At 38.6% G+C, this 24,746-nt stretch overlaps 1 protein-coding gene across 1 annotated transcript in view; it reads right to left on the reverse strand.

Annotated features, from left to right (window-relative positions):
• LOC150082422 (uncharacterized) overlaps positions 1-24,746 on the reverse strand; it is a 98,332-nt gene that overhangs the window by 54,649 nt on the left and 18,937 nt on the right. Inside the window, exon 2 of the mRNA XM_090378601.1 lies at positions 18,798-20,477. Within this exon, the coding sequence (XP_090234727.1) occupies positions 18,798-20,477 (1,680 nt within the window). The remainder of the gene's footprint in view (positions 1-18,797; positions 20,478-24,746) is intronic.

Raw genomic sequence — 24,746 nt, forward strand, 5'->3', positions numbered from 1 at the left:
ACATAGTTGATACATTTCTCTGGGGTTACTGCTACTCATAAGCAGTACTGTTTAACATTTGTTAAACAGTACTGCTTATGAGTACTACCTACAAAGGGTACTAGGAAAGTTTTGCAATACAGCTTTGTTTATTTAATTTTTTCAAAGTAATTTCCTCTACATTCAATACACCTCTCCATCCTCCGAAACCAATCTTTAAACCAGTTCTGCCAAGTTTCACTAGGGAGTAAAGCACACTCATTGTCCCAAGCCCGTAGAAGGTCCTCATCACTGGAAAACCGCCTCCCTTTTAGCTTCATTTTCACATGCGGGAACAGTGCAAAGTCGCAGGGAGCAAGGTCTGGACTGTAGGGAGGGTGCTCGAGAAGTTTCAGTCCTGTCGTGGTCAAATATTCGGTGCAGGCTTTGGCGCGGTGAGCTGGAGCATTTTCGTGATGGAGGTACCACGTGTCCATTCTTGACTTTGGCTGCAGGTTCTTCATAGATCCAATGACTTTAGGCAGGCATTGTTCAGTATACCACTTAGCTGTGACTGTCTTATGCGTGTCCAAAACGACACGTTCCACAATTCCACTCGATTTGAAAAATACAGCTATCATTTTCTTCTTTACAGATTAGGATTTTCTGACAATTACGGGTGTGTCGTCATCATCAAAGACCCAAACTTTGTTTTGAGCCTTGGTCGGCAGATCGTAATAGTACAGCCAAGTTTCGTCACCTGTCACGATGTTGTTCACATACCGAGATTGTCCCTTATCAAACTTTTTTAACATCTCCCGGCATCAAGTCACACGTCTTGTCATCTGCTCTTCAGTCAGTTGATGCGGCACCCAGTGAGAACAAAGTTTCTTCACGTGCAAATGATCTTGCAGAATCGAACGAATTGCTGGTGCATTTAGGCCCAAAGTATCCTCTATCTGTTGGTAGGTCACTTGCCTGTTTTCGTCAAACATTTTCCTCACAGCAGTAACGTTTTCCTCCGTAACTGACGTTCGTGGCCTTCCCGGCCTCTCAGAATCCTCCAGAGTGAAATTTCCCCTTTGGAATTCTCTATACCACCTGAATATCGTTGTACGATGTGGACAATCATCATCTAGTGCAAGAATCATTTCTTCTAAGCACTGGTCTATGGTTAAACCACGCACGAAATTATACCGCAAAACTGTCCTTATCTCATTTCGTGACCACGATGCCATCGCAAGCACTTTACACTCTCACTAGTAATGAATAACCGAGCCCATCGACTTGGCGCAGCGGCTATTATGCACGTATGAACATGTCTCAACATGCAGCTTCCTGTGATTCATTGTTGCGTCATATTGCAAAACTTTCCTAGTACCCTTTGTATAAGCAGTACTGTTTAACATTTGTTAAACAGTACATGCAATTAAATTTTAAGATTTGTTAACATTAAACCAGTTGACACCTCTCGGCCCACTGCTCAACTTTTGAAGATCCTGTGGCAGGAGTGTACTGTCATTAGTGTTATTACAAACCCTGCCAACCTTCGTATTGTCTGCAAACTTGGACATTAAGCGGATATACCTAAATCACATTAATAAATACAGAAAACATCAAAGGGCCAAACCCTAGGGCACACCACTAATAAAATTAGTCCACGAAGTGAAGTGTTCATTGATTACCACTGTCTTCTCCCACTCAACCATCCCTTTATCCATAGCAGAAATTTGCCTTTAATGCCATACTACTACTATTTGTACAGTAGTCTTCTCTGTGTAACAGTATCAAAAACAGCATCAATACACTGAAATCCAAGTATATAATATCAAAATTATTTTTTGCATCCAGTTCTTCTGAGACCACATCATAGTATCGAATCAAATTTGCCAGATAAGACTTCCCCTTAACAAACCAATGCCGTGTCTGCAGTGCTTCTTTAATTGAGAGAAGGAGTATGTTATAGGCCTAATGACTCTGACGAGTACAACAAACAGCTGTACACTGAAATAGTGGGCTAGTAAATCAGAATGTCTTATAATGGGAAATTAACTTCCCAGATATAGACTGGAACTTGTGATTGGTCATTCTCACACTAGCAAGATTTTTGTGGATTTACTGGATGACTGTTTTCTACAGCAGCATATTCGAGAGGCAACCAGGGGGAGTAAACTCTTGATCTGATTATCAGCGGTCATTATTCATGCTTTAAGAATCTGCACGAAAACGAACCACTAAGTGGCAGTGATTAGAGTGTACTGATGTGGGATTTACTCAAAGATGTAACTACCATCAGGGAATGGATTTTGCTTTCATAAAGGTGACTACATTGGTCTCAGACGGTTAAATTCTATACAGTGGAATCAACTCATGATGTTACCAAAGGCAAATTCTAAATGGGATGCATTCACGGAATTAATCTTGGAAGCTGCTAGGCTTTTCATACCAACTAAGAAATACTGTTTAAGGTGTAGGCCTAAATTGATGTCAGATGAATTACTTCTCTGCCCAGAGTCTCGTGGCAGAGAAGAAAAACGAATGGGATGCATATAAATTATCACAAGACACAGATGCCTATGGTAGATATAACATTAGCATTAGTTGATGCATATGATGAAAGAAGCTTATATAGCATCAGAAAAAAAAACAAAAAAACTTCCCATTTCACCCATCTGTTCACTCCAAATGTTTGTCTGGAGCAGGGTGGCCAGCCATCCCAAATGGCTGGGATTGTCCCAATTTAGAACTTCAAGTCCTGCTTCTCAATAATACCATCATTTGTCCTGATAAGAGGAAAAACTGTAATTTATTGATTTTACGTATTTCTAATTAATTCTTAGCATTATTATTAAGTGTGGCATATGATGCAAGAAAGCAAGTTTATATAAAATCAGTCGGAAAAAAAAAAAAAAAAAAAACTTTCCCATATCACCCATCCGGTCACTCCAAATGTTTGTATAGTTCAGCCTTAAATTTATTTAAGCTATCAAGCTTCCACAACAACAGAGGGAAGTCTGTTCCAGCAATCAACTACCCGATAGCTAAAGGCAAACTTCCACACATCTATTGTACAACTGTCTCTCCTCAATTTGAATCTATGCCCACTCAGGTTCTTAATCACAGCAAATGGAAATATCCCATCAGCACTGAGCCTGCTCAAACCATTCAAGGCCTTGTACACCTCAATCAGATCACCTCTCACGTGCCTAGTCTCCAGTTGGTGCAACTGACAGAATTTAAGCCACTCCTGGTAAGTGCAGCCCTTTGTTCCTCTCACCAATCTTGTTGCCCTTCTCTGTACTCGCTCAAGGAACTCTATATCCTTCCTAAAATGAGGCCTCCAGACCTGTACGCAGTACTCAAAAGCGTGGCCTGATCATTGCCTTATACGAAGGGATAATCACCTCCTTGTCTCTGCTAGCAAAATTCCTATATATCATTGACAAAACTCCATGACTTGCTCTGGCCACCCGTCTGCACTGCTCAGAGAACTTCATATTTGTCTTCACAATTACTCCCCGGGCTTTTTCATTCTTCACCTCCCTGAGTGTAGTGCCTCACAGCTGGTACGTTCCTCTTGGGTTACTGCTACCCATCTAGATCTTGTTCCACCAACCAACTACCCACTGGTAGTTGGTTGGTGGAACAGACTTTCATCCCTTATTGTGGAAGTTGATAGCCTAAATAAATTTAAGGCTTAGCTGGATAGGTATTTCGAACGAACGGAGGGGTGAAATGGGAGTGTGTTTTTTTGGCTGATGCTGCATAAGCTTGCTTTCTTGCATCATATGCCTCTACTAATGCTAATCTAACTACCATCAAGGGTAAAGGTAAGAGTTTTTATTTTCGTAAAGATGACTGCAGTGGTCTCTAGACATTTTTTAAATTCTATACAGTGGGATCAACTGATGTTACCAACAATGAATTCTAAATGGGAAGCCTTCAGGGACTTAATCTTGGAGACTACCAGGCTTTAAAACGCTGATGGAACTGATATTCGGGTGACACTCAAGTCAAAGTGGAACCAATTTCGGCGAAGTCCGGACAGTTTATGACAGCCAAATCCTCTGCTTGCACCTTCACGATGGTGGGACTGTTAGTAATCCTGGGTACAACCGTCATGCACAAGTGCATGGTGGGTGACCACCCAGGTGTGAACCAATGTAAGCAGGGGTCGAGGTGTGGCGCCCACACCACATGGAAGAACGCCGCCCCTCTATGTTACCAGGCAGTACTAGGTGGTAGATGACTCTCATCAACCGGTGAAATACCACCACTTTGCTTATTGGAGGCTTGAAGTGGTGGAACCCATGTTTAGTCTCTAGAGCTAAGTTCCGGCCAACCCTTCCCTATCTCTTCCATCATGCAGTATGATTGATGATTTTTGAGGTTATGATGAATGTCGTGGCGAGATCCAATATTCCTTACATTACGGTGTTCGCAGGCCGGCCGCTAGTTAGTACACCGGACTGAACCTATTGGTAACTCTCTAGGAAGCTTCCGGATCAGCTAGTGTATAATCTTGCTATCTCTACTCTGCCAGATAGTGACTGGAGGGAGTCCGAGTAGTGTGTATGCGGGGAGCATTGTCGAGGCAACGTTACGTCAAGGATCTGGGTATATTCTTACCACATGTACGCCATATCCAAAAATTTCATTACTTCATACAGCATGTCCCACCCACTTTTTCTTACTATTGAATACACCATGAATTGTCAAAATAATAGAGCAAGCTTATCTGCGAAAAGATCTAAACCACTCAAGGACTTCCAATTCATTTCACAAATATACGTGGTCTCAGTTCTAATCTCAACGATGTCCATTTCCACCTGCAGTCTTCCAAACCCCATGTACTTTTTCTGACTGAATCTCAGTTATCAGTTGATTCAACTACTGCTCATCTCAGATGTCCAAATTATTTGCTGTATGATTCCTTTCGCTTCAAAGGTGGTACTTGTGCATATGTCCGTTCTCATATTCCCTGTCAGAGACTTGGCAATTTGGAATCTCCTCTCTTTGATCTTCTCTGGCTTAAAATCTCTCTACCTCATTGTGTAAAATTCATCTGTTGTCTCTACCGTTCTCCCAACTCCACTAATCACTTGGAGCTCTTTGACTTCCCCTCTCTGCAACTTGATTTTCTCCAGTCCAACTTTCCTAACAGTGAGGTAATTTTCCTTAGTGATTTTAACGTTCACAACTCCAGCTGGCTTCCGTTTTCTAGTCACACCGACCCAGCAGGTCGAGATGCTGAGGCTTTTGCAATTACTAATGACCTAGCACAGATTGTTCATTTACCTACAAGAATACCGGACAATCCTAATCATACAGCCAATACGCTTGATCTTTTTCTCACAAACAACCCTTCTAAGTACAAGGTTGAAGTGAGAGGTCCTTTAGGCACTTCAGATCACAACTTGATGATTGCCTCTTCTCCAATGGAACCTTTATCTCACGGCTATTCCCAACATCGTATTGTTTGGCATTACAAGAATGCAAAATGGGATGACCTGCGAGACTTCTTTTCTTCTTTTCCTTGGTCTGATTACTGTTTCAAAACTTCTGATGTCAACGTTCGCTCAGATCGTGTCAGCGAAATTATTCTTGCAAGAATGGAATCCTTTATCCCACACTCCACTTTAAAATCTCGTCCTTTATCTAAACCTTGGTTTTCCAATAAATGTGCTAAGGCTGTCCAAGAGAAGAACGTTGCATATCGTAATTGGCTTGTTTCTAATTCTTCAGCTTCATTTTCTGCTTACACCAAAGCTCGCAACAATTGTAAAGCAGTTATTAATCAGTCCAAACTAGAGTTTGAACAGGCTAAGAGTAGAAAACTTGCTTCTTGCCCTAATGGTAGCCGAGCATTCTGGTCTCTTGCCAAAGCTATTGGCCGCAACTTTTGCCCATCTCTGCTCCCACCTCTGTCCAAATCAGATGGTTCTGTTGTCACTTCAGCCAAGGATAAAGCTGACCTGCTAGCATCCCATTTTTCTTTCAGCTCATGTATTAATGATCTTGGTAAAACACCTCCCACCATTCCTAACACGCTCCATTCAATGCCTCCTGTGGTTTCCGTCAAAAGGATATCAGAAGGATTTTGATGAATCTTGATGCTAAGAAAGCTCCAGGTCCTGATGGTATTTCTCCACTTGTTCTCAAAACCTGTGCTCCTGAACTTACTCCTATTCTTCGCCGCCTTTTTTCACTTTCTTATTCCAAAGGTGTTTTTCCTTCTTCTTGGAAATTTGCTCATATCCAGCCAGTTCCTAAAAAGGGTGACAAATCACTCCCATCCAATTATCGTCCCATTGCAATTACTTCTACTCTTTCTAAAGTAATGGAGAAATCAATTAACCGCCAACTCTTAAACTACCTAGAAACCTTCCGTCTGATCAACGATCGCCAGTATGGATTCCATCAGTGTCGATCCACTGGTGATATTCTGGCTTATGTTACCCATTTATGGACTAATTCAATGGAAAGGTTCGGTGAAACACAAGTAGTTGCTCTTGACATCTCAAAGGCTTTTGATCGTGTTTGGCATAAAGGTGTTCTAAGCAAGCTTCCATCTTATGGTTTGCCAACTGTTTTTAGTAATTGGTTATCCAGTTTTCTCTCTGATCGCTCACTGAGGGTGATGGTAGATGGCTCTCTGTCTTCTAACTTCTCCACTAATGACGGTGTCCCCCAAGGTTCAGTTCTTTCCCCCACTCTTTTCCTCTTGTATATCAATGACCTTCTTCCATTGACTGGAAATCCTATCCACAGTTTTGCCGATGATAGCACATTGCATTCAAATTTCCATTTTGAGAAACCTTGTCCAGCTCAATCAGCTTCAAGTTCTCGAAAATCTGCTGCCAATTCCTTAAATGCCGATCTTCAGGTAATTCTCCAGTGGGGAAAAGACAACTTAGTTGATTTCAACCCTTCTAAAACTCAATCTTGTCTTATATCTCGCAAAAAGGATTCTTCTGCTCCTATGCTTATCTTTAGTGACACTCCGATTTCTAGGCAAAATGATATTTCTTTTGGGGATTACCCTGACTTCTAATCTCTCTTGGCACAAGCATATTACAAATATTGCTTCCTCTGCATCTAAAAAACTTGGTTTTCTCTTTCGCTCTCGGCGTTACTTTTCTCCCAAACAGCTGCTCACTCTGTATAAATCGCAAATCCGCCCTGCCATGGAATATTGTTCCCACATCTGGGGTGGTGCCCCCAAAACCTCTCTCAGGCTTCGTGATTCCATTCAGAAGAGGGCAGTTAGGTTAATTAATGATTCATCTCTAACAGAGTCTCTCCACTCGCTTTCTCATAGATGTACTGTTTCTGCTGCATGCCTCTTCTACAGATACTTCCATGGGCACTGTTCTTCTGAACTGGCTTCTATAATTCCCGCTCTCTCTTTCAAAACAGTCCGAACACGTGCCGCCACCAGCCAACATCCATTTACTGTCCAACTTCAAACCCACAGAACCAACTTTTCATCTTCCTCATTTATTCATTCAACTGCCGTTTTCTGGAACATCCTTCCTTCATACGTATTTCCTGAAAATTACAATCTACAGAAGTTCAAGTCCAATATCAACAAATATCTTCTTTCGTCTTCTCAACCTCCAACCCAAGCACGGTACTAAGTACTATAGGTTATAATATCTCTCGTGTTTGGGGTTCTCATAAAAAAAAAAATAATAATCATTGCTGATAATCAGATCAAGAGTATTTTACTCTCTCTGGTTGCTCTTAGAACATGTTGCGTTGGAAGACAATGTTCCAATAAATTCACAGAAGTATAGTTAGTGTGGAAGGGACCAACCTACAAGTTCCAGTTAATATCTGGAAAGTTAAAAACAAACCATTACAAGACATTCTGATTTACTGGCCCACTATTTGTCTATACAACTGTTCGTTGTACTCATCAGAGTCATTAGGCCTATAACACACTCCTACTCTCATTTTCCCTTTCCCAGTGTTTATGTCAACTGGATGCACTTCTTTCGATTTTGTGTTGTCACACCAAACTCACTCAACATTGCACTGTCCACCCACGTCAACTGGATGTGCTTCTTTAGATTTTGTGTTTCTAAACTAACAGCATAACCTCTCTTCCCTTCCTACCCTTTCTGTACACACTGTATTTCTGAAATTCCAAATTTGCACTGCTTATATCTGTGTGATACTGTCTCTGATATATCAACATTATCTGCCTTTGATGTCTTGATCAGCACTTCAATTCATCAAATTTATTTACTGTACTTTATTTACTCTAGCATTGGTGTACATGCATCTATTCCTACTCTTAATTACCCTAATACAGCCCATGTATTTACTTGTCCCATTAGAATTAGTATTAGTAAAGGCTTATGATGCAAGAAAGCAAGCTTATACAGTATCAGCCAAAGAAAAAAAAAAAAACCCTTCTCATTTCACCCATCCACTAGCTCCAAATGTTTGTCAGGTTCTGCCTTGAATCTATTTAAGCTATCAACTACAGATGGAAGTTTCTTCCAGCAACCAACCACCCACTGGCTAAAGGAAACTTCCACACATCCATCCTACAACTGTCTTTCCTTAATTTGAATTTATGCCCTCTCAGGCGATTAATCTCAGCAAGAGAAAGAAGCTCATCAGCATTGAGCATGCTCAAACCATTCAAGGCCTTATACACCTCAATCAGATCACCTCGCAGGTGCCTAGTCGCAGACACTGTAATTTACAAAACTTCAGCCTTTCTTCGTAAGAGCAACCCTTTGTACAAGGCAAACTTCCACACAATCCATCCTACAACTATCTTTTCTCAATTTGAATTTATGGCCCCCTCAGGTGATTATTCTGAGCAAGAGGAGAAATCCCATGAACACTGACCATGCTCAAACCATTCAAGGCCTTATACACCTCAATCAGATCACCTCGCAGGTGCCTAGTCCCAGAAAATGTAATTTGCAAAACTTAAGCCTTTCTTCATAAGAGCAACCCTTTGTTCAATTCATTAATCTTGGTGCCCTTCTCTGTACTCATTCCAGCAGCTCTACATCTTTCTTAAAGGATGGAATCTCATGAGCAGTTCTACATCCTTCTTAAAGGAGGTAGAACTGCTGGATGATGCATGATGATGTTCCATGATGACTTCCAGCAGCTCTTGAAGTCCCCAGCAACTTGCTCTCTACGTTGTTGCTCATTACAATAGAAGCAATGCAAGAATCATTTTCGCCTCTGCCTGCAGCTACTGTTAATCTTTTAGTCTGTGAATCCCCCCCACCACCAAGCTAACAGTTTTCCAATCCACCTAGCACTGTCTCGACAGCATCAGCAAATATTCTTGCATCCTTTCTATTTAAGTGTATGCCATCCCTATAGAAGCAGACTCTCCTGTTAGCAAGCACAGACCATGCTGAAAAAAATTCTACCCCATGAGCCTTGCACAATCTCTGCAGGGCCGAATTGATTGACAAGGCTCTCATCATATACTCCCTCCTATCGTGTCTGTGCAGAATGGCAGACATTTCAAATTTAACCTTAACTCGCTACTTTTTTTCAGCATTGACCTGTATTTGTTAAATAAATCTGCAGATCTCTTACTCTTAAGGTCATTAGTGCCAGTGTGTACAACAATATCACCTTTTGTGCCTGTTTTATTGGAATCTAACAGATGTGTTAAAAATTAATTCTAATAACAAGAGAAAAATGGCAAAGTCTAAAGGCATTTTGTTTGCCACTGAGTAATGAAGGAAAGAAAATGCATGTTGATAAAAAAAATGGGTGAAATTTTTCTCAAAATTACTGGAGGTAAATAATTTGTCTCAAATTGTATGCTCCATATTAAGCATTCCCCATTCAAATTCTTTATCAGAAAGGGTTTTCACAGCTTAATGAAACTGCTTGGCAGAAAGAGAGAAACTGTCTTTTATTAAAAAAAATTAAAAGTTGAACTTATGGTGAAAGAAAACTATAACATGTCCTGTTCAGAATTTAAAAACTTTTTAAAATCTTCGGAAGGAGAAGAAATTTTAAAACTATCAAAATCTAAAGAAAAATATATAAAGTAAAAGTAGTCTTCCTCCCTATTTTTAAAAGAACTGTTATAAATAATATTATAGTTTAAATAGGACAAGTATACATTAACACCAATCATATAACAAATAAATACTGATTGATCGATTTATAAAAAAAAATTTTTATTTTAATTGTAATTTTATATTTCTCTTTTACTTTTTGAAGATAAAAATGCTATACTACACATTTCATTTCAAGTTGTCCCATTTACCAATTTTCAAAATACGGCCACCCTGGTCAGGAGTGAATGGATGGGTGAAGTGGGAAGCTTTTTGAAGAAAAAAAAAAAGAGGTAAGGCCTGCAAAGGCAGATTATGAGAAATCTTTCCCAAGGGATGCAAAGAAAAACAGTAAAGACTTCTTTACTTATGTAAACTCTAGAAGGAAGTGCATGAATCAGACTGGTCCAAGACTGAATCAATGGGTAAATTGTTGATGATTCTGCTCAGGTAGTGGACAAACTGAATGTGTATTTTGCATCTACATTCACACATGAGAAATTCTGTAGGGAAGTGGAGGCAAGAAGCTTATCAAACTCTAATAGAGAGTTAAATGATATTGTAATAACTGAGAGCAAAGTGGAGGAGAAATTGAAGTTATATATAAGAAAGGCACCAGGGGTGGATGGGATCTATCCAATTACATTAAAAGAGGCAGCAAAGCAATTAAGCAAACTCTTAGTCATAATTATGAGAGCATCCTTTGAACAAGCAGAAGTCCCCACAAACTGGAGATATGCAAATGTCATCCCAATTCACAAAGGGAAATCGACAGGTGACATGAGTAATTACAGACCACTAAGTTTAACTTCTGTTTTGGGTATAATAATGGAGTTACTGGTTAAAGAAGCACTGCATGATCATCTAGACAAGACTGCAGTTATAGTTCAGACACAGCATGGGTTTGTTAAGGGGAAGTCTTGTCTGACCAATATGACTGAATAATATGATGTGCTCACAAAGGTACTGGATGCAAAAAAAAATTTGATATCATATACTTGGATTTTGGGAAAGCTTTTGATACGATTGCACACGGAAGACTACTGTACAAGTTGGATCAGTATGGGATTAAGGGAAAATTGCTGCTATGGATAAAGGGGTGGCTGAGTGAGATAAGATAGAGTGGTAATCAGTGGACACTGCTCTTTGTGGACTAATGTTATTAGTGGTGTCCCCCAAGGGTCCGTGTTGGGCCCATTGTTGTTTTATGTATTTATCAATGATATTGATAAAGGCATATCAGGCTTAATGTCCAAGTCTGCAGACAATACGAAGGTTGGTAGGGTGTTAAAGACAGTAAGGATGGTAAACTACTGCAATGTGACAGTAACTGAACAAGTTGAACAGATGGGCTGAGAGGTGGCAACTGAAGTTTAACATTGACAAATGCAAAGTGCAGCATAAGGGGAGCAGTAACCCCAGTGTAATGTACCAACTATGCAGTACTAGGGTAGTGGAGAATGAAAAAGATCTGGGAGTAATTGTGCAGTCAGATATGAAGTTTTCTGAGCAGTGCAAACAGGTGCAAGGGTAGCTCATGGGAGTTTTGTCAATGATATATAGGAATGTTGCTAGAAGGGATAAGGTGATTATCCACTTGTATAAGGCAATGGTCAGGCCAAACCTTAAGCACTGTATACAGCTATGGAGGCCTCATTTTAGGAAAGATATAAAGCTGCTGGAACGAGTACAGAGAAGGGCAACAAGATTTGCGAGCGGAACAAAGTTTGCTGTTACAGGAAGAACTTAAGTTCTGCAAATTATAGAGAGTCTGGAGACTTGGCATCTGCAAGATGATCTGATTGAGGTGTATAAGGTTCGAATGGTTTGAGCAAGCTGATAAGATTCTTCCTCTAACTCAGATTCCACATCTGAGAGGACAAATTCATACTGAGGAATGACAGTTGTAGAATGGATATGCAGAAAATTGCCTTCAGCAAGCAGGTCATTGATTGCTGGAACTAACTTCCATCTGTTGTTCTGGAAGTTGACAGCATAAATAAATTGAAGGCTGAACTAGACACACTTTTAGATTGAATGGATAGGTGATACGGGATGATGGTTTTTTTTTTTGGCTGATGCTATATAAGCCTGCTTTCTTGCATAATGTCTCTACTAATGCTAATGGTACCCACAGAAGTTAAACTAACAGGTCTATAATTACTCGTGTCATCCTTTGATCCCCTTTGTGAATTGGGGTCATATTTGCTAAGGATTTGTGTACTTCCTTTGCTGCCCCTATAATATAACTGAATAAATCCCATCTACCACAAGTGCCTTTCTTATATATAACTTCAACAATTTCTCCTCCACTTTGCTCTGAGTTATTAAAAAATCATTTAGCTCCCTGCCAGAGTTTGATACACTGCTGGCATTCCCCTCCCTGAATAACTCCTCATGAGTGAATGCAGATGCACAATACTCATTCAGTTTGTCTGCTGCCTGAGCAGGATCATCAAGAGCCAAACCAGAAATGTCAAGTGGACCAATCTGATTCTTCCCCTTTCTTTAGAGTTTACATAAAGGGATGGTTGAAGTTCATAAGTAAAAAACTCTTCGCATCTTTTGCCAAATATTTCTCATAATCTTCCTTTGCCTGCCTAACATCTGTTGTGATTTAATTACAAACCAAACTTATATCTACCATCAACTTCTCTGTCCCCTGATAATTTATATGCATCCCATGCATTTTTCTTCTCTGCCACGAGTGTCATTAGTTCATCTAGCGTCCATTTAGGCCTTCAACAATATTTCTTAGTTGGTATGATAAGCCTAGTAGCTTTCAAGATTAATTCTTTGAATGCTTCCCATTTAGAATTTGCTGTTGGTAACATCAGTTGGTCCCACTATATAGAATTTAAAAACTGTCCACCGTAGTCACCTTTCGAAAGCAAAAGCCCTTCCGTTTGCCCCTGATGGTAGTTCATCTTTGAGTAAATCCCACATCAGCACACAGTGATCACTGTCACTTGGTGGTTTCCTTATCTGCAGATCCTTAATGCATGAAGAATCACTGCTGATAATCAGATCAAGGGTATTACTCCCTGATTGCCTCCCAAACATGCTGCTGTAAAAAACAATCATCCAATAAATTCACAAAACCTTGATAGTGTGCAAGTGACCAATCCACAAGTTCCAGTCAATATCTGGGGAGTTAAAATTCCCCATTATAAGACAATCTGATTTACTGGCCCACTCTTTCTATGTACAGTTGTTCACTGTATACTCTTCAGAGTCATTAGGCTTATAACCCGGGGACTCACATCTGGTGAGTATGGGCTTGGCACACCCAGGGTACTGAGCTGGATATCATCATTCTTCTCTTTCTCGGTGATTCCCTTCTACTTTTGACTCTCTCACTCTCTCTCTCTCTCTCTCTCTCTCTCTCTCAGGGTAACTTGGGAATTTTTTTTTCCTGGTGCAGCATAAGCCTCAGGCTTCCTTGCACCACATGGCTATTAATAATAATAATAATAATAATAACAACAAACACCTACCGTCATTTTTGCTTTCCCAGTACTTATGTCACCCCATACTGACCATCTTTGTCAACTGGATGCACTTTCTTAGATTTTATGGGTTTCTTAACTAACACCATAACCCCTCATCCATTCCTGAGGTATATATAGCTATCCTATTACCCCGGTAAGCCTCTCCTGCAACTCTACATCCTTCCTAAAATGAGGCCTCCAGACCTGCACGCAGTACTCATTGTCCAATGAAAATATTTTCCCCAATGTATATAAACCTTTACATATTTTAACTACCCCGCCAGTAACAACATCTACCGTAGAAAGAATGTTATCAACTTTGAAATATTTTGAAAATGCATCTACAAAGTACTTGGGACAAGACAGAATTAATGGAGTGGCACTTTTGTATATTTGTAGAACATTACCTGTAGATATTGATGATGTTTTTTATATTCTACATAAAAAAAAAAAAAAACAAGACTAGAAAGTTAAACATTATTATTTATTTAATTATAAGAATATATAATTCTTTTTCTGTAAATTTTATAATTTTCTTTGTAATTTTAATGTGAACTTATATTATTCATTCCTTTATTTATTTTGTTACTTATTTCAGAATTTTGTTTGCTTTGAGTTTAATATATTTTATTTATAGTTTGCAATTTTTGTAAACAATTTTAGTGTATACATGCACGTCTATTATTCTTCCCTTTTATAATTTTGTATATATTTCATAATCTTGTTCGTTTTGTGTGTTATATTGCCAAATGTTTGGAAATAAAGCATGGAGATGCTTTCCTAATATTCAAATAAAGATAACCAATCAAATATTATTTGATTGGTTATCTTGTGCCTTTCTTATTTATATGCATTTATGTGTTCCTAGGTGTATCTACAAAAAAAAAAAAAAAAAAACACTTAAAAATCTGGTTGGCATGCCCCCCCCCTTACGATGATACCTGGATACACAACTGGCAGACAGGGTAGCACTAGCTACCCTATATATACCCTAGTCTGTGTGCAAGATGAAGGATGAAGTAGGGCAGATTGGTCCACTGGATATTGATGATTCAACTGTTGATGATCCTGCTCAGGTGGCTAACAAACTAAAGTATTTTGCATATACATTCACACATAAGGAGTTATTCAGGGGGGGAGAATGTCAGAGGTGAACTAAACTCTGGCAGTGAGCTAGATGATTTTGTAATAACTGAGAGGAAAGTGGAGGAGAAATTTAAGATAAACATAAGAAAGGCATCTGGGATGGATGGGATCTATCCAGTTACATTAAAGGAGGCAACAAAGGAAGTAAGCAAACCCTTAGCCATAATCATGAGAGCTTCTTGGACTCAGGGGAGGTACCCATGGACTGGAGCCGTGCAAATGTGACCCCAATTCATAAAGGAGGATCAAAAGGCGACGCAAGTAATTATAGAACTGTTAGTTTAACTTCTGTTCCAGGGAAATTAATGGAGGCACTGGTTAAGGAAGCAGTGCAGGATCATCTAGACAAGACTTCAGTTATAGCTCAGACACAGCATGAGTTTGTTAAGGGAAAGTCTTGTCTGACCAATTTGATTGGATATTATGATGTGGTCACAAAGCAACTGAATGTAGGGAATAACTTTGATATCACATATTTGGATCTTAGAAAGGCTTTTGATACTGTTGCATATGGAAGACTGCTGCACAAATTGGAGCAGTGTGGCATTGGAGGCAAATTGCTGCTATGGATAAAGGGATGGTTGATTGGGAGAAGACAGAGTGGTAATCAATGGACACTGCTCTTCATGGACTAATTTTATTAGTGGAGTCCCTCAGGGTTCTGTGTTGGATCCATTGTTGTTTTCTGTATTTATAAATGATATTCATGATGGCACATCAGGCTTAATGTCGAAGTCTGTAGATAATACGAAAGTTGGCAGGGTTGTTAATAACACTGACAGTAAGCTGCTGCAACAGGATCTAGAAAAGTTGAGCAGATGGGCTGAGAGGTGGCAAATGAAGTTTAACATTGACAAATGTAAAGTACTATACAGTAATACCCCGACTTACGCTACCCCGACTTACGCGAACTCGGAGTTACGCGGTTCTTGATTTTTTTTCGTTTGGCAACGCTGCCGCCCACTATCTTCAAGGTCGTTTTTCATATGTTATCGATATACGGTGTGACGGCGGAGAATGAGAGCGAAAGATGAACAAAATTTAACTTTGTTGCTTTTATATTTTTTATATCAGTGAAGGGGAAACACATTTCACCATAATAACGTAAAAACCAACACAATTCCAGCTATCGGTATAATTGCAAATGCAATTAGATCGAGTTTACTACCAGTTTATAACAGATTTCACTAGCAGAAACGCAACTGGATTTTTATTGTTTTATGGTAGTAACCCCTAGAAATGTGAGGTGTTAATAGCGTACCTCTGCCTTTATGGTGTTGTTTATTCAGTTGCTACATGCGCGCAGCTTTGTTTATGCGTATCAAGCGTGCCTCCTCATTTTGTAATTGTGCTTTATTCCCTAAAAATAGTAAAATACTTAATTAAAAGGTGTGAAAAGGAAGCGTCCTGGTGAAGACACTGTAGATTCAGAGAGAAAAAGAAAAGCAATTATCGATAAAGAGAGGCGGACTGGGTCAAAAATTCTTACCCGGGAAAATTTATAGTGGCCTCATACTATGGTTTATGGCCAAAATCACACTGGCCCACCGGGGTTTCCCCGGTAAGGCTTATGGCCAGTCCGCCTCTGTCGATAGAGAAAAAATATGAAATTGTGAAACGCTTTGAGCGAAATGAAAGACCATGTGATATTGCACGTGCTACAGGCCTAAATGAAGCAACGGCGAAAAGCACATGACAATTGCAAACTTGACAGGTTGAAAATTGAAAAGGGCTCAATTGTAAAGGGCTTAAAAATTTTAGAAAACATAGATTCCAACGAAGAACGCGTTATAGCTACAAAGCAAGGAATAAAAAAAAATATTAGCTTGCTACGAAGAAATTCTGCGTGAAAAAAAGACGCTGTGTCGTCCGACGAATTTGTTAGATTTTATGAAGCCATCGACATCGAAATAACTTTTTTACGTAACTCATTTGTTTTTTTTAATACATATTTTGTATTAATATGTATAAAGAACTGCAATTTTATTAATATTTTTCTTCTAAACTAGTGTTTTTGTTAGTCCTTGGTCCCAATTAAGCAAAATTTATATGTATTTATATGCAAAGTTGTACCCCGACTTACGCGAATTCGACTTACGCGATTTTCGTCGGACCCACCTATCGCGTAACTTCGGGGTATTACTGTATATGGGAAGTAGTAACCCCACAGTAACGTATCAACTCTGTGGTACTAAACTGATAGTAGTAGAGAACAAAAAGGACCTCGGGGTAATTGTGCAAGCAGATATGAAATTTTCTGAGCAGTGCAGACTGTCCGCAAGAGTGGCTCATGGTGTCTTGTCAATGATATATAGGAACTTTTCTGGCAGGAATAAGGTGATTATCCCCTTGTATAAGGCAAAGGTTGGTAGGGTGTACCTGTATACAATACACAAGGCATGGTGGCCTCATTTTAAGAAGGATGTTGAGCTGTGGAACAAGTACAGAGAAGGGCAACAAAATAAGTGAATGGAACAAAGGGTTGCTCTTACGAAGAAAGGCTCAAGTTTGGCAGATTACAGTGTTTGGAGACTAGGCTCCTGCGAGGTGATCTGACTGAGTTGTATAGCCTTGAATGGTTTGAGCATGCTCAATGCTAATGGAATTCTTCCTTTTGCTCAGAATAATCACCTGAGAAGGCATAAATTCAAATTGAGGAAAGACAGTTGTAGGATAGATGTTCGGAAGTTTGCCTTTAACCAGTGGGCAGTTGATTGGTGGAACAAACTTCCATATTTTGTTGTGGAATTTGATAGCATAAATAAATTTAAGGCTGGGGTGGACAGCTATTTGGAACGAACGGAGGGGTGAAATCGGAGCTGCTTTTTTTTTTTTTTTTTTGGCTGTGCTGCATAAGCTTGCTTTCTTGCATCTTATGCCTCTACTAATGCTAATGCTAAATGTATGACAGAGACATAACTGTTAACTGTTTCCTTCTTTGCACCACTATTCAGGGGTCAGTTTTTTTTTTGCACATCTATTCAGTGGTCAGAGCTTTTGTTCACTGGCAGATTCGCCTCAACTGCAGCTAGGGTAATGTAACTACACAGGAACCTCTCCCTGTCTTGCTGACACCATGCTATTCCCTTTTGGCAGCATTGCAAGGGACTGCTGATACTGGCTTCATTTGGTCTGGCCAGTATGGGATTTTCCATGCACAAATAGTCTGACAGCAACTGATCCCCCTCCCCCACACTGGGAACTCTAACCCTCTGACTGTATCTCCTACTACCTAAGGATTGCTCAACTCTCTCCCTACCTCCTATTCCAAACTTTTCACCTGGTAGGCTCTATCACCCTAATACTTTTACTGCTCTTAACAGTTTTCCCCTGTGGAGGGTGCCCCCTCTATCCTCAATTTCTGAATTCCTGGTGAAAGTATATCATCCACCTCCTTTTCCTTCAACTATACTCCATCACTTATACTATCTCCCCCACATCCCTTTCCAACAATAACTTGTTTTTTTTAAGAGCCCTCCCTGAAGCTCAGGTGATGCCAGGGTTTGCCCAACCAGAGAACTTGATCCTATTACTTGGCCTTGCTCCCACACCTGGTATGGTAACTAGGGGTCGGTGATGTTCCATGGGCCCCTAGGCTAAGAGGTTTAGTTCTTGTGTATTCAACACAAGGGAACTGATTAGAGTTGTGGAAACTATCGGTGACGCTTGACCCTAACACTATATACTATGTTTAGGTCAGACTACTGGAAAACTGATGAAGTAAAGAGAGCAAGGTACAAATTACTGTAAAATTATATTATCAAATAATCAGTCTATATCTTCCTTGTTGTGTCTTTTTTTTTTTCTTTTAAGTTGCACAACATTTTATATAAGGTGGTTCCATCTCCTGATATCAAACAATAGGCAAAGGCAAATAACACATTATAGATGAAATGTATATTTATATTAAAAAAAATAAATAAATGCACAGATTAAATCTTATTAAAAAAATTATCCTCTTCGGTAAAAACCACAGAATAGAGAAATTTTAACAGTTAATATATAGTGATCAATATGCAAATATAAATAGAGCATATAAACAAAGCTAAATAAGGCAAATACAGCACAGATAAAAAAAGAAAGCTACATAAGATTTTTATTTTGAAAGACATGATGTGGCACAGATCGGAAAACCAACAATACTTACTTGATGACACTGACTAAGTATGAGAGTCTCTAGGCTAGGATTATGTTGACCAACCATCATCAATCCTTCATCTGTGATATTCTGGCACAAACTGAGATTAAGATATTGCAATTCCAAGAACGAAATGGTTTTTAAACCAACATCTCCTATCCCAACACAACCGCACAAATCAAGCTCTAAAAGGCCTTTAATGTTTGAGATACTAGATGCAATGTTATCTACTTGGGTTACAGTCTGAAAATTAGCTTGGTCATTATCTCCAGTACCAGATACATTTGGCAGTCTATCTTCTGCATACTGTTGTTGTAAATTATTAATATGAGCTAGAATTTGGTTTGATGATATACCAGAGGAGTTGTGATGCAAGGCACTACCCACTGGATGCAGAGATATTTTTCTTCCGACAGCTTCTGAGAGACCTCTTCCTCCAGTAAGTCCACGATCAGTAATATCAACACACCATGCTAATTTAAGGCTTTTTAATAATAAAAGGTGAGAGGTAATTGCATGGAGACTTTTATCACTTAGGGCTCGGCAAGAGCTAACATCCAAATGGGTCAGAAGAGGGAGATGCTGAACTAATCCCAAAACTACACTATCTGATAAATTACAGTAACTAAGATTTAGGTGTTTTAGATTAGGGTGTGATATATTGCATAATGCCTCAACAAAGCCTTCAGTATTTATCTTTTCACATGAAGATAAATCAAGTTTTTCTAAAGATGAAAGATAAGGAAGCGAACTTATTCCATAATTTGTTAAATTGTGACATCTCTTGAGACTAACCTCTTGCAGATATTTCATACTGTCACATACAGCAAGTACAGACTCATCAGTTAGCTTGTATACCATACTGATATCTAAGACTTTTAATTTTGGTTGATGCTCACATAGCAAGGCAACTCCTGCATTGGACAGCTGTTCACAAGAAACCAAATAAAGTTCTTCTAGGCTTAAGCTACTTAATGTCACAAGTGTTCCAAGTGCACGATTATCAATCAGTGTACGACTGAAATTCAGGCATTTCAGTTTCTTAGCATGGCATTCAATAAATTTCATTATATTTTGAAAAGTAAATACTGAACCTGAAGGCACATCACTTCCTTTAGGATAAAATCTTCTAAATATTCCAGGATGGAAAGATATTTGGCAACTAGCTAATGATAGCTTTTCCAAATTTGGGAACAGCCGTACCAGTCTGTTGAACAGTGCATCTGATAAATATCTATTGCAAGCTAAGCTTAAATCCTTCACACTTTGTAAAGAATTCTCCAAGCTTTGGGTGTCTGATGGTTTTTCTAAAAGAGTCCCAGATATGAAGAGACCATTGCAGCCATTAATACTAAGTGCTTCAAGCATTTTGCATTCCATTAATACCTGAATAAAAACACGTTCTGATATATCACAACTGTGGATATCAAGCCGCAGAAGCCTAGAGCCAATGTTTTTCCAGATTTCAATGCAATCTGATTGTATATCTACTTCTTTTAACACCAAATGAGAAAGAAGCCTAGTACTGTTCTTAAAAATGTTCAGTGCCTCGGATGCTTCATAATGAAGAACTACAATTATTTCACGCTGAAAGTTTGAATCTAGAGATGCATAATACCACTGGCGACAAACAAGGCTTGCTGACAGCCGGTCAGACACACACACATATTTGAATATAGATGTCAACAACTATAAAAAAAAGAATAAATAAATAATTGAATATGCACAAGTTTCCAAGTTATAATATTAATATAAAATTTTAATATTCTAAAGCATTCTAAACATTTTGCAGGGTCCAGTTTAAAACCAATTTACATAAACTGAAAAACTACCACAAATATAGTAGTATTTCTGATGTGAGAATTGAAGGGCATAACTGAATTATGCAGTCCACTACACAGAATATGAGAAATATTTTACCGAGTGTAACTAACAAATATTTATTAGTTACACTCAGTAATTAGGTACACTCACAATTTAGAGATTTAAACAATAATAATAAAAAATTTATGAAGTCTTTAGAATTTAAACTTTCTTTTTAGTAAGGAAACATTCTGATGCAGGGTTTGAAGAACTGATTCAAATTTCTAGCAAACTTGCAAATGCTTTAGATGTAGAAGCTACTTTTAAAGATATTGTACCTCTAAGAGCTTGAAAAAAAAAAAAAAAGAAAAATTTTGATTATGAATCACGTGATTAATGTATTCGGGACCCCCACACTCAAATTTAAGATTTATTTTCAGCTCTATAGATTAACTGTTGATGACCCAGCACAGGTTGCAGACAAATGGAATAGGCATTTTGTATCTATATTCACACATGAATTCTTTGGGAGCCGTGATACCAGAAGTTCATCAAATTCTAACAAGAAGCTAAATGATTTTGTCATAACTGAAAAGAAAGTGAAGAGAAATTGTTGAAGATGGACATAAATTTTAGTTTATGATAAATGAAGAATGCTGAAGAATGATTCGAGTTACTGGAAGATTATTGATAATTGCAGCAAGTTTCACTTTTTGTATAATTTTAAAGCATTAGGAGAAATGTCAAAAGATGATTTAAGCAAATCATCTTTTGATTTGCTTAAATCAAGCATAAATTTACAACAATTTCTTACAGATGGTGAGCATGAAGATATTAACGGGGCAGAACTATTCGAAAAATTACTAGATCTCTTTCCATGATATGCATTACCCTTTAGACATTCTCAAATATTTGCATAATAATGAATTGATGACTTTGTTTCCAAATCATTAAAAATTTTACTTACTTTATCTGTATCTGTGGCTTTGGGAGAATGCAGTTCCTCAAAATTAAAGATAATTAAAAACTACATGATAATGACACAAGATCGTTTAGTAGCACTAGCAGTAATTTCCATAGAAAAATAGATATCGGAAAGCATCGATTGCTCTGAACTTTTAAACAAATTTAGAAATGTAAAAGGCAGAAAGACTGAATTTATGTAAAATTAGTTTATTTGTAACCCTTTACATTGTTCTGTTTTGAAAAATATATTTGTTAAATATTTGTTTATAGTTCTCTTTTATTATTTTTAAATTTGCATCTTTTTTTTTTTTTTTTTTTAAGAGAACCCCAAACACGAGAGGTATTATAACCTATAGTACTTAGTACCGTGCTTGGGTTGGAGGTTGAGAAGACGAAAGAAGATATTTGTTGATATTGGACTTGAACTTCTGTAGATTGTAATTTTCAGGAAATACGTATGAAGGAAGATTGTTCCAGAAAACGGCAGTTGAATGAATAAATGAGGAAGATGAAAAGTTGGTTCTGTGGGTTTGAAGTTGGACAGTAAATGGATGTTGGCTGGTGGCGGCACGTGTTCGGACTGTTTTGAAAGAGAGAGCGGGAATTATAGAAGCCAATTCAGAAGAACAGTGCCCATGGAAGTATCTGTAGAAGAGGAATGCAGCAGAAACAGTGCGTCTATGAGAAAGCGAGTGGAGAGACTCTGTTAGAGATGAATCATTAATTAACCTAACTGCCCTCTTCTGAATGGAATCAAGAAACCTGAGAGAGGTTTTGGGGGCACCACCCCAGATGTGGGAACAATATTCCATGGCAGGGCGAATTTGCGATTTATACAGAGTGAGCAGCTGTTTGGGAGAAAAGTAACGCTGAGAGCGAAAGAGAAAACCAAGTTTTTTAGATGCAGAGGAAGCAATATTTGTAATGTGCTTGTGCCAAGAGAGATTTGAAGTCAGGGTAATCTCCAAAAGAGATATATCATCTTGCCTAGAAATTGGAGTGTCACTAAAGATAAGCATAGGAGCAGAAGAATCCTTTTTGCGAGATATAAGACAAGATTGAGTTTTAGAAGGGTTGAAATCAACTAAGTTGTCTTTGCCCCACTGAAGAATTACTTGAAGATCGGCATTTAAGGAATTGGCAGCAGATTTTCGAGAACTTGAAACTGATTGAGCTGGACAAGGTTTCTCAAAATGGAAAGTTGAATGCAATGTGCCATCATCGGCAAAACTATGGATAGGATTTGCAGTCAATGGAAGAAGGTCATTGATATACAAGAGGAAAAGAGTGGGGGAAAGAACTGAACCTTGGGGGACACCGACATTAGTGGAGAAGTTAGAAGACAGAGAGCCATCTACCATCACCCTCAGTGAGCGATCAGAGAGAAAACTGGATAACCAATTACTAAAAACAGTTGGCAAACCATAAGATGGAAGCTTGTTTAGAACACCTTTATGCCAAACACGATCAAAAGCCTTTGAGATGTCAAGAGCAACTACTTGTGTTTCACCGAACCTTTCCATTGAATTAGTCCATAAATGGGTAACATAAGCCAGAATATCACCAGTGGATCGACACTGACGGAATCCATACTGGCGATCGTTGATCAGACGGAAGGTTTCTAGGTAGTTTAAGAGTTGGCGGTTAATTGATTTCTCCATTACTTTAGAAAGAGTAGAAGTAATTGCAATGGGACGATAATTGGATGGGAGTGATTTGTCACCCTTTTTAGGAACTGGCTGGATATGAGCAAATTTCCAAGAAGAAGAAAAACACCTTTGGAATAAGAAAGTGAAAAAAGGCGGCAAAGAATAGGAGTAAGTTCAGGAGCACAGGTTTTGAGAACAAGTGGAGAAATACCATCAGGACCTAGAGCTTTCTTAGCATCAAGATTCATCAAAATCCTTCTGATATCCTTTTGACGGAAGACCACAGGGGGCATTGAATGGAGCGCGTTAGGAATGGTGGGAGGTGTTTTACCAAGATCATTAATACATGAGCTCAAAGAAAAATGGGATGCTAGCAGGTCAGCTTTATCCTTGGCTGAAGTGATAACAGAACCATCTGGTTTGGACAGAGGTGGGAGCAGAGATGGGCAAAAGTTGCGGCCAATAGCTTTGGCAAGAAACCAGAATGCTCGGCTACCATTAGGGCAAGAAGCAAGTTTTCTACTCTTAGCCTGTTCAAACTCTAGTTTGGACTGATTAATAACTGCTTTACAATTGTTGCGAGCTTTGGTGTAGGCAGAAAATAAAACTGAAGAATTAGAAACAAGCCAATTACGATATGCAACGTTCTTCTCTTGGACAGCCTTAGCACATTTATTGGAAAACCAAGGTTTAGCTAAAGGACGAGATTTTAAAGTGGAGTGTGGGATAAAGGATTCCATTCCTGCAAGAATAATTTCACTGTAATAATTTCACAAAATAATCTTTTGTAATAATTAATACTGTCTTTATTAATTTAATAATTTTATATACCTATGTATTATAATCTCTTTCATTTATTATAATTATCTTCTCCTATAAATAGTGAAAGCCTTGAATGGTTTGAGCATGCTCAATGCTGATGGGATTCTTCCTCTCACTCAGAATAATCACCTGAGAGGGCATAAATTCAAATTGAGGAAAGACAGATGTAGGATAGACGTGCGGAAATTTGCCTTTAGCCAGCGGGTAGTTGGTTGGTGGAACAGACTTCCATCTCTTGTCGTGGAAGTTTATAGCCTAAATAAGTTTAAGGCTCAGCTGGACAGGTATTTTGAACGAACAGAGGGGTGAAGTGGAAGTGCTTTTTTTTTTTTTTTTTTTTGCTGATGCTGCATAAGCTTGCTTTCTTGCATCAAATGCCTCTACTAATGCTAATGCGTTTTTACTCACTCCTCTTGTTAATGTTTTACACCTCAATTTTGAAAATATATCTAAATGTAGGAACCACTAACAAACTATTTTGTCAAGTGCTTTCCTTTAATGGTTCTACAGAGTGTAGATTCTTTTGTGTATTAGGCGCAGTTATAAGGTTTTTCCTTAGGTGCCACAAATGCTAATGCCAGTCCTACCTGAGGAACTCCACTAATAACATTATTCTACAAAGAGCAGGTAGTGCCCACTGATAACTACTATCTGTCTCACTTAACCATCCCTTTATCCATAGCAGTAACTTTCCCATGATGCCACATTGCTCCAGTTT

This window comes from Mastigoproctus giganteus, chromosome 7 (assembly GCF_048544385.1).
Source record: "Mastigoproctus giganteus isolate SK-2022 chromosome 7, ASM4854438v1, whole genome shotgun sequence".
In the NCBI taxonomy this organism is placed as follows: domain Eukaryota; kingdom Metazoa; phylum Arthropoda; class Arachnida; order Uropygi; family Thelyphonidae; genus Mastigoproctus; species Mastigoproctus giganteus.